The 11462-nt window shown below is 43.0% G+C and overlaps 2 protein-coding genes across 3 annotated transcripts in view; both read right to left on the reverse strand.

Annotated features, from left to right (window-relative positions):
• pih1d1 (PIH1 domain containing 1) overlaps positions 1–11462 on the reverse strand; it is a 506577-nt gene that overhangs the window by 366479 nt on the left and 128636 nt on the right. The window lies entirely within an intron of this gene.
• On the reverse strand, positions 246–9304 carry LOC448579 (trans-1,2-dihydrobenzene-1,2-diol dehydrogenase). Its single transcript, NM_001005045.2, has 7 exons — positions 9200–9304; positions 6207–6318; positions 5003–5166; positions 4225–4477; positions 3726–3850; positions 1308–1458; positions 246–466 (listed from the first exon to the last, which is right to left on the reverse strand). Exons 1-7 carry the CDS (start codon positions 9287–9289, stop codon positions 369–371), a joined length of 993 nt encoding a protein of 330 aa, NP_001005045.1. The 5' UTR covers positions 9290–9304; the 3' UTR covers positions 246–368.

The raw sequence follows: 11462 nt of genomic DNA on the forward strand, positions 1-11462 counted from the left end.
AACAGTAACCACCATATGTAATAAAACGCACTAAGCCTGCCCAGGTGCAGTAACTCATACAACCAATTAAATGTTTGTGGTTGAACAGGTGACCAGTTAATGCTACCTGCTGATTGGTTGCTATGGGTTACTGTTTCTGGGCTAACGTAGTGCCTTTTTACCTCCTACGAGACATAACAAAGCACCGATGATATTATTCGCTGTTTATAATGTAAGTGCCCTGCTGTAACAGACAGGAGGCAAAATGTACAATCTCATTTTATTCTGAGATGATTCTTCCAAAGTAACTTTGTACTTCATTTACCACAATTAATTCTAGTCTGCCAAAAGAGTAAAAACCATTATCTTGCCCAATGTCTTGTTGTTTTTTATGGATACGTAACACCGAGTTGCTGGAGAGCTTCATCCATGATGCTGGCTACCATTTCACTATCTGCTAAGCTCATTATTGGACTTTCCTTTAACCCTATAAAAGAAAGAAATAACACAGCTCAGCCTCATCCTCTTGGCACCTCCTCTTGGCACCCCACTCCAGTGTCGGACTGGGACCTCAGGGGCCACCAGGAAACCTTAGACCCTAGGCCCACTGTCCAAACTATTTTTCCTCCTTTCCTCGCCCACACCCTCTTTATTCTCCTAGTCTCTTTTATTTACATGCTAGCACCTATTCTTACATCTATTTCTCCTCTTTGTTCCCATTCAGACATAGGGAATGCAAACAGGTACACGGGAGCACTTACCGCTGAAAAAGTGTGCTACACGCGGGTCCTCTCCCCCAAGGATCCAAAAAATCGTATAGTAAAGCAAAAAAATGCGGAGCACCACTAAAAATAAAACCAGTCTTTTATTGCATATTTCTTAAGAGGTACACGTACATTCCTTAACAGGACTTTGGCGCATAGGGAATGACCATGAAACAGGCCAAATGGTCAGGAGCAGGAAGGCCCACTGACACCTGGGCCACCTGGAGTTTCCTGGTATCCTGGTGGGCCAGTCCGACACTGCTCCACTCACACAGCCTCTTAATCCCCCCTGCTGCTTTCTGCTGATTGGCCCCTGCATATCGTTCCCCCCAACTGTGCCTTTGCTGCCTCCCCCTAGTGTCAGCCTTGACTTGATTGTATATATGCAACCTCCTGCCCAGATACAACCAGGGCCATATTTTCTATACAGACACTGTGGGCCGGTGCCTAGGGTGGCAGCCTCAGGATGCTTGGGCACAGAGCCTGGATGTGCTACGCTAGGGGGTAATTAGTTTTAAAGGGTTGTGTCAAGCTATAAATGTGTTTGCACATAGAGTATGGTACCTTTTAACAGACACTGGCGCACGTGCTCTGCTTCATAACTCATCCCCGTTCCATTGGAAAAATTCATCGGCTTTGTTGTATGTGGAATGTCGAATTTCCTTTCTTTCCCATTAACAATGATTGAAGTGGGGCTCCACATGTCTGAAGGGATCTGCAGAGAGCAGAGATTACAGATGGAACATGAAATCTATTAGGCCATTACTCAAGAAAATGAGAGTTACTCAGTAATATTTTAGATTCAGGTTATTAGTCTGCATCTGATTTCGCTGCAAAAACTCTTCGGAAAGGCCCTGCGTATACAGCGTCCCCCTAGCCCCCCGTCTGTAGGTGCCTGGGGAAGAGGGATTTCTTTACAACTACAGGGGAATCAGACCCCCTTCCTGTAATAGCCGCAGTACACAAACTGCTTTAAAGGATAAGTAAACCTTAAAAAAAGTGAATGTAACATTTACAAAAGTGCTTTTACAGTTACACAATTTGTGTTCTTTTTTTTTAAGATTCAAAGATAGTAAGGGAAATATATACTGTTAATATAAATTAAATAATAATGAATGTAAATTATGTAAAATCAATCGTACATTCATTTATTTTAAAGGTGTATTTTCCTTTAAAGGCTATCTGGTTAGTAGGGCCTGTGCCCAGAAAGATATATTTATCTTTTTATTTTGTACTAGGAGTCTTTCTACCCCTATAATTCTTGCTGCAATTCAGGCAAATCCCTGGTTTCTGGGGTCAGTGAGCATAGCTGCCAGACAGCATTTAATCGGTGATCCATTAAGTAGTGAGCGTCAAAAGGTAAATGCCCCAACCCTCATACCCTGCTGCCTTATTTGCGGTTAAACAGTTACCAGGCAGATTTGTGGTGGTTCCAACACACCCAAAGGTGACTGTCATTGTTGCAACCCTGTTATATGAAAGCCTCACAGTGGCATTAGCCAGCACTTCTACCCACAATCAAACACATTTGAAAAAAAGAATAACATACACTTAAATGGGCTGTTCCCCTTTAACTTTCAGTATGACTTAGACATTGATATTTTGAGATGAAAACTGTAGCCTCAGAGAGCAATAGTTTTTTGGCTGCCGGGGTCAGTGATCCCCATTTGAAAGCTGGAAAGCTGTGGAAGAGGAAGGCAAATAATTCAACAACTATAAATAATGAAGACAAATGGCAAAAACTAGGAATAGTAAAATGTTATTCTAAAAGTTAATTTAAAGATGAACCACCTTTTAAAGGAGAAGGAAAGGTAAAAACTAAGTAAGCTTTATCAGAAAGGTCTATGTAAATACAGCCATAAGCACTCACAGAAACACTGCACTGAGTCCTCTATCGAAAGAAACACAGGCTTTCTTGTCTCCTTTTTGTAAACATGTTCTTCGGTATCAGACTTCCTCCCAGAAAAATCCTTCATTTCCCAGGCCAGAGTCTGTGCAGTTCTCTCCTCTCTCCCTCCCTTCTTCTGCTCCCCCCTCCCATAAGAATGCATAAGAACCCACTCCCCCCTCACCTAAATGTGTGAGCTGAGCTTCCAATGGCCAGAGTTGCAGCAGGAAGCTACCAAGACCAAGCTAAAATGGCAGCTGCTATCTTAAACAAACAGAGAAAGCTTCTAGGGCTCTTTACTCAGGTATGGTAATGCTTTCTGCTGAATAAATATAATGTTCTAGGTGGCACTAATGTGGCAAATTTATTGGCAGTAAAATGCCAAAATTACTTTCCTTCTTCTTTAAGAAGCCTTGTTTATAATTAGCAGGAGTGCCAAAACTGTCAAAATCCATGTTTTTAACTTGCACTCACACCTTACCTTACACATATAGGATTAACGAAAAAAACTCTAACCTTGTAGGCAGCTATGATTATTATATGGTTCTGGTTTCACATTGGTCTAAAAATTAATAATATCTGTAAAAATAGCCCCTTTATTGGAGCTCCCTATAGATCCTTTCAGGTCCCTGTATAGACCAGTGCCCGACACATCCCATCTGTGACATCATGAAGGGGGCAGGGCAGGAAGACACACACCTATAAATATAGGCTGCTGGAAGCAGAAGCCGGACAGAGTAAGGTTGCGGGAGGGAAGGTGGAAGTGAGCGCTCAGCCAAAACCCACGACCCGCAAGCACTGCAGGTTTTAGGAGGGCCTGCACATCACTACTGCACAGCCCTTGGCAGTAAATGTCCGAACAAGTCAGGAGTGGGTGCTTCCTACTGGGAGAGCAGGCCTACCTTGGTCCCTTTTGGCCAAATAAGCATAGAGCGGATGGTGGCTTACTCATAAAGTATCAGCAGGTAACAAGTAAACATCTGATTGGTTGCATAGATTAGATGAACTAGTGCTAAATTTGTTATTTGTTATTGTAAATCTGTTCCCTAAACAATGTTTTTATCATTTTGCCAAAATGTACAGTGGTGAAATACCTGGATAATGCCTTTGGTACCGCAGATAGCAGCTTGGTTCGGCAGTGTAGCCATGATGGTTGAGGAAAGGACGGCCTGGCGTTTCCCTGAATACTGAAGGATAAGGCTCATTGATTCATCCACTCCTACAGAAAAGAAATAGATTAATAACATTCTGCATTGTTATAAATTTAGCGCATCAAATGCAGAATTTGGTTTGGGATTCGGACAAATCCACACCTCTGACCGAACCAAATCCAAATCCTAAAAATCACTTGACTTTTTGTCACATAAACATGGAAGCTGAAAATCTTTCACGCGCATGGTTCTCTTTGATACTTTCTTCTCCTTGTTTGTATATGAAAATTAGGAATCGGATTCAGGCCAAATCCAAAGGATTCGAGGTTCAGCCAGATCATAAAATAGTGGATTGGGTGCATCCCTTCCGTAAGTTGAGTAGTTATGAGATTTTTGTAGACCTTATCCTCAATATCGATATCGCTACTAGAGAAATACTTACCAGTCTCATGCAGAAACCCCTTAGCTGTCACAGACTCCGGTCTCTCCCCATTGAACACCATTGTTACAAACTGCACACAGTAACAGCCAATATCAAGAAGGGCCCCCCCACCGAGTTCTTTCTCAACAGCTCGCGGGACCTTATAGATTTCTACGCCAAACTCCGCCCTTATAAATTTCACATCTCCAATAGCCTTCTGGGACAGGAGAGCTCTAATTTCTTCATATACGGGGAAGAAACGGCTCCAAAATGCCTGTAGGCCAATAAGAGAGTAGGCTGCTTATTTCCAGAAAAAGAGTTGGAATAGAATGTAGCCAATGTCTATCTTGTATTGTATAGTAAATAATTTACCCACTATTGTAATTTATAAGGATATTATAAGTAACCCTAAGTAAGGGTGACCAGATCACTTGAAAATTCAGGGACACAACTAGAAAATCCAGGAAAAAGGGCTGCCCTGATTGCAATTAAATGTCCCTGAATTTTCAAGTGTTCTGGTGACCCTACCTTAAGTCAGGTGGTAAGGACAGGGCTAGCTGCATTTGTCAATGAGATGGAAAATCCGTCAGTCAGTGAAGAGCGCAGCAGTCAGAGGGGCACCAATAATTCAGCAATGAGATTACATCAGCCTCATACAATTAATATAATGAAAGCAAATGTCTGATTTGTTCCTGGGTGGTTACAGTGTGGTTCACTAGTAGTAAATGTGGGCTTGTTGGTCTGGTTAAATATACAACACTAAAACCTGAGCTGAGCTATAGTGAATGAATTCCTCTACCTCCATGAGGAATACGTTGAATTTCCTGGCAGTTGCAATAAGTTCCTGGACCTGAGCAGCATTCATAGCCAGTGGCTTTTCACATAATATGTTCTTGCCATTCTGTAGGCACATCAGTACCACATCTCGATGGACTGGATGGATGGCACCAACATAGATAACATCTGCAAACAGAAGGTACATGAAGGCAGTGACTATATAGAGCATGTTTGTACAGTATTCATTGGTTTAATGCAGTACTTATGCCAGCTATTACCACAAAGCTCTTCCCTTACTTCAAACCACAACAGAAATTACATTTTTATTTTGTTGTCAAAATGTAACTTAAACAGCTTAAGGTTTGCATTAAAATGGACCCTAATAGGCCATGTGCTGGGCATTTGTGTTACTTTAAGTTGGCAGACCATGGATGTCATCAATGGGCTTTGTGGAAGTATAGTATATATTTTTCTGCTCATCAGTTAAAGTTGGCAGCGGCATCCCAATATGGTATGAGCATAGGGATGCATTGACTGGTTCTGTGTTTTCCAGTGTGGAATCCAGTTTCCCTGAATGTACCAGTATGGCAACCAAAGACTTTGCACATGCATAGCTTTGATTTGTGTGTAAATGCTGGGATTTGATGCTTGGGTCATTGCTGGCCACATCTTCCACCTCAACCATCAATTTTATTGCTTTCTCCTATCGCATAGTGCAGGGGTCAGGAACCTTTTTGGCTGAGAGAGCCATAAACACCACATATTTTAAAATGTAATTCCGTGAGAGCCATACAATATGTTTGGCCGCGGATGCTGCAGGGCAAGGTAGGGTGGGTCCCAATGATGCCGGATGCGATGCAGAGGAGGGCGTGGCCTGCGCTCGGTGGATAGAAGATGTGTTTTAAGGCTTAGAACACGTCTTCTATTTGCCGAGCGCAGGGGCAAGGTAGGGTGGGTGCCAAGGATTTTTTTATTAAAGTTTTGGCAGTGAGCCAGATTCAGCCATCAAAAGAGCCACATCTGGCTCCCGAGCCATAGGTTCCCTACCCCTGGCATAGTGTATCGCAATAGGGTCCTATCACCCTTGTGCACACGCAGTGAACTCCAATATTTCATTTCTAACCAGGTATTTTTGCCCCTGTTTGTAGTGATCTTAACTCTATATATAACACTAGAAAATAATATATACTGTTTTTTAATTATACTTATAATTGTTGTTATGTTACCAATGTCTGGATCTTTGGCAAGCTCCTCATAGGAACCATATGCCTTAGGGATATTATGGTTTTGGGCAAAGTTCTTTGCTTTCTCCAGATCCCGCGCTGCTATTGCCACTACCTGTGAAGAAGGAGGGAAAGTGTTTAAATATAACCACACCCACGTTTCACCATACACCAACACCCCAGCCCCCATGCTTCCTGCTTCACTGCTTTGGATGATGATTCTATTCTATTCATTTCAATGGAGAGAGTAAGTTTCTAGTGTAAATTACTTACCATGGAGGCAGGGGGAGGAGAAGGAGCTTAAATCAAGGAGACACCCAACTAGGTTGACATGTCTGAATCTAAAGCCCTCTAGGTGGCCATACATGGGCAGATTTAAGATGCAGATTCGGGTCCTTCAGATCGATTTGGAAGCTTATCTGCCTGTGAATGGGGACCCCCAATGGGCCAGATGCCAATCGGGCAGGATTCATTTTCCCATCAGCTTGGGGACTGCATAGGCTCATTATTGCAGTCCTTGCTCTGAGGGGTCTTATTCCCATCATGGCAAATCGATCATCTGACTCGAGAGCCAAATAATTGGATTACTCCAGTATTGCCCACTTGAGTTGGGTATATCGGTGGAGAGATCTGCTCGTTTGGAGTGGATCTTATGGTGTATGGCCGTCTTCTGTTAGGAGCTGTTTTTTTTTTTACATCAGGCAAAAATTCTTATTTCAGCTATAATTAGTATTTTTCAACAGTTTATTTCCACATTATGTCCACATTCCAGTTGGCCAAGACAAAAAAATAAAACATTAAGGGCTTGAGGTGGCCATACAAGTGTAGATTTGTAAAAGATTTTTCGTTATCATACGACTGTTCTAATCATGAAATGATCATTTAAATGTACATTTGCCATCAACGAAAACAACCATTTCAATCCATATCATCTAGTTTAGGGGTCCCAAACCTTTCTTACTCGTGAGCCACAGTTAAATGTAAAAAGACTTGGAGAGCAACACAAGCACCATAAAAGTTCATGGAGGAGCCAAATAAGGGCTGTGATTGGCTGTTAGGGGCCTCTATGCACACTATCAGCTTACAGGGGCTTTATTTGGTAGGAAATCTTGTTTTTATTCAACCAAAACTTGCCCTCAAGTCAGGAATTCAAAAATAACTCCCTGGTTCGGGGCACTGAGAGCAACACCCAAGGGGTTGGGGGGCAACATGTTGCTCACGAGCCACTGGTTGGGGATCACTGGTCTAGTTGAAGCTAAAGAAGAACGGAAAAACTGTGGTATATTTTTTTCAGAATTTTATTGTTGTTGTACATTATTGAAAAAAAGAGTCAAAAATATTTGACGTATATCTGTGTGTTCCGTTCTGTTTATATATTTACACTGCCCCACACATGCACAGTTTCCTAACTATTAAGATGGCCATACACAGTGCGATCTGCTTGTTTGGCGAGGTCGCCAAATGAGTGGATCATCTGCCGATGTGCCCACCTACGGTGGGTGATATCGGGCCAGTTCAATATTTTAATTTTATTTCAATATTAAGCCTAATATCGTTGGGTAGGCCCATTGGGGGTGCCTATTCATGGGCAGATAAGCTACCGAATCATTCTGAGGGACCTGATTTGGCAGCTGAAATCTCCCCTTGTATGGCCACCTTTAAGCAATGGAAATCTTCCCATCCCATCAATGGACAAATTTCATTGTTTAAAGATGAAAATTATTAAACCTGGTTTTCTGACCGATATCGGATAAAAGGTCAATAGAAAGACGACGGTACACATTGACCTTAAAGGAGAAGGAAAGTCAAAATCTAACAAGCACACTATTAAATAGTACTACTATTGCTGTGTAAAATCGCTATATTCCTGGCTTGCCTAATGAAAGATTTACAGAGATACACTTACTAGAACCTACATACTTGTTTCAGTGAACGGCGCCGCCATCTTGTCCAGTGTTTCTGTATGGGCTGAAAAGCACAAGCCAGCTACCCGCTCCTGTCACAAAGATTCTGCAGCTCCCCGCTCCTGCCACAAACCCTCCGCCGCTCACAGCACCTGCCCCCCCCCCCCGCTTCCCCCACCTGCAGGTCACAGAGTTCGGCGACGCTGCATCGCCATGGCAACCGGACGCTCCTGCCCTGTGCGCATGCGCCGCCAGCAGTAACAAGTCGCCAAGTCTTGAAGGAGCAATGCATTATGGGAATCTTCTCTACCCAGCTCAGCGTTTTTTTTTTCTGTTTGGCTTCTGATCTTCTGAACAGGTGAAATATGGGGAGACTTAAGGGCACTATTGAGACAACTGAAGGTATGCCTGCAGCTTGAGATTAACTCTTTATTAGCCTTTCCTTCTCCTTTAAGATAAATCAACAGATTTGTCAGATCACACTAAAACTGGTTGTTAAGTAAAGAAAAATCATTAGGTTTATGGCCAGCTTTACACACTGCCTGTTTTGCTTTCTTTACGCCTGATTAAGATGCAGATTTGAGCATACCTTAAAAGCGTCAGATAACTGGTTCCATTATATTCTGCCGGTTTGTATTCATGAGTTGTGTTTTATTGCATTCACATTTCATTGCGTTGTTTAAAAGACAATAAAGTGTTGCATTTAGATCTCAACAAAAAATAGCAATATATGTGTTTTTATGCGCTCAGCATCTCAAAATGCCCATGTGTAACTCCCTAATAGGGGGCTTCTGGGAGCTGTAGTTCAGCAACTGCTAGGGGAAGAAATGTTGCCTATTACTAAATGTATGCTGTTAGCTGCAGAGTAATGAATCTCAGAGGATTATTTGCAGGAGCAGCAGAGAGACTGAGCAGGGAAACAGCAGATTTTGTGTAATTTACAAATGCCACAATGCATTGTGGGATATCCATAAGCACAGTGAGACGGGCTGGACAGTCATAGATACAGGAAGTCCAGCAACACAAGGAAGACATTTGATTGGTTCTCTTACTGTGATCACAACATACTGCACTTGCATGTGGGATACCCACCTGGTGGTCGACGGCCGGCAAAGTACTGAGAGCCACCACAAAGTCATTACTGATTTTCCCTGCTGAACAAATGCCCCATTTAGTTGCCATAGCAGGAGAGTGTCAGATACGTGCGCTGTCTGTGAGTTCCTGTGTGAGACTGACAGACTGAGAGCAGAGCTGTGGGCGTGTCTTGGTCACACAGCCAAAGGCTACAGTCCCGGAGCAGTGTTTAGTTACACATTATGTCAGTAGCTTTCCATACACATTACAAATGCAGCATGTCAGTAAATAATTGGTAAAATGTACAGTTTGCAAAGCACTGCTCTCAGACCATTCAACTTTGTGTCTCATACCATTTTCTCAAACTTACCATAGTAACCAGGCCATGGTTCGAATGAAAAAATGGAAAAGGAATCGCGGAGAGGCTGAATAGAAAAATACACCATAAAAAATATTAATACAATTTGTAGCCTCACTGAGCAGCGTTTTTTTATTTCTAGAATACCCAGTGCCTTTAGTTTACCAGCAGGGCCAGAACTAGGAGTTGGCAGAAGAGGCAAGTGCTTAAGGTGCAATATTGGGGGGAGCACTAAGCTGGTAAGGCCCCATCTAGAATATGCTGTTCAGTTTTGGTCTCCAGTGCGGAAACAGGATATTATTGAGTTAGAGAGGGTCCAGATAAGGGCAACTAAGCTGGTAAAGGGTATGGAAAGTCTCAGTTATGAAGAAAGACTGGCCAAGTTGGGTCAGTTTACACTAGAGAAGAGGTGCTTAAGGGGTGACATGATACCTGTATAAATATATATGGGGATCATATAATAACCTCTCTAATGCTTTATTTACCAGTAGGTCCTTCCAACAGACATGAGGGCACCCACTCCGTTTAGAAGAAGGGAGGTTCCATTTAAATATTCGGAAAGGATTTGTTACTGTGAGAGCTGTGAAGTTGTGGAATTCCCTCATCGAAACAGTCGTGCTGGCTGATACATTATATAGCTTTAAGAGGGGGCTAGATGGATTCTTAGCAAGTGAGGGAATACAGGGTTATGGGAGATAGCTCTCAGTACAAGTGAGGGAATACAGGGGTATGGGAGATAGCTCTCAGTACAAGTGAGGGAATACAGGGTTATGGGAGATAGCTCTCAGTACAAGTGAGGGAATACAGGGGTATGGGAGATAGCTCTCAGTACAAGTGAGGGAATACAGGGTTATAGGAGATAGCTCTCAGTACAAGTGAGGGAATACAGGGGTAGGGGAGATAGCTCTCAGTACAAGTGAGGGAATACAGGGGTAGGGGAGATAGCTCTCAGTACAAGTGAGGGAATACAGGGGTAGGGGAGATAGCTCTCAGTACAAGTGAGGGAATACAGGGGTAGGGGAGATAGCTCTCAGTACAAGTGAGGGAATACAGGGGTAGGGGAGATAGCTCTCAGTACAAGTGAGGGAATACAGGGGTAGGGGAGATAGCTCTCAGTACAAGTGAGGGAATACAGGGGTAGGGGAGATAGCTCTCAGTACAAGTGAGGGAATACAGGGGTATGGGAGATAGCTCTCAGTACAAGTGAGGGAATACAGGGGTATGGGAGATAGCTCTCAGTACAAGTGAGGGAATACAGGGGTATGGGAGATAGCTCTCAGTACAAGTGAGGGAATACAGGGATAGGGGAGATAGCTCTTAGTACAAGTTAATCTAGGGACTGGTCTGATTGCCATCTTGGAGTCAGGAAGGAATTTTTTCCCCTCTGCGGCAAATTAGAGAGGTTTCAGATGGGGTTTTTTGCCTTCTTCTGGATCAACTAGAAGTTAGGCAGGTTATATATAGTCATTATGGTTGAACGTGATGGACGTATGTCTTTTTTCAACCCAACTTACTATGTTACTAAATACCTCTTCTGTTGCCTACCCCTAGTCAGGACCTTGTTCCCTCAGGCAGTTCATGCACACACACTCATTCACGCATTCGCACAGTATTGGGTCGTAGCTGTCCAGGTTGCCTAGGGCATCTGGCCAGCTTGACTCGGCACTGTTTACCAGATGATCTGAAAAAGTAGCGCTCTCGGAGAAAAACCAGAATCAGGAAAGGTGCACTGGCTGAATTTAATTTAATTGCCATCAGTTACAAATCAGTGCAGCGCACAACTTGCATTTATTAGAAGTGACCAGCATTGCAGGAGATCTACGTGTTCTCCATGTTGGTTTTATACATAAATATGTATTCTGCTGATTCTTGGGTGCGTAATCCTCAGTTCATTTATCCCACACTGTAGGCCAGTGGTTCTCA

The sequence above is a fragment of the Xenopus tropicalis genome, chromosome 7 (assembly GCF_000004195.4).
Source record: "Xenopus tropicalis strain Nigerian chromosome 7, UCB_Xtro_10.0, whole genome shotgun sequence".
Taxonomy (NCBI): Eukaryota; Metazoa; Chordata; class Amphibia; order Anura; family Pipidae; genus Xenopus; species Xenopus tropicalis.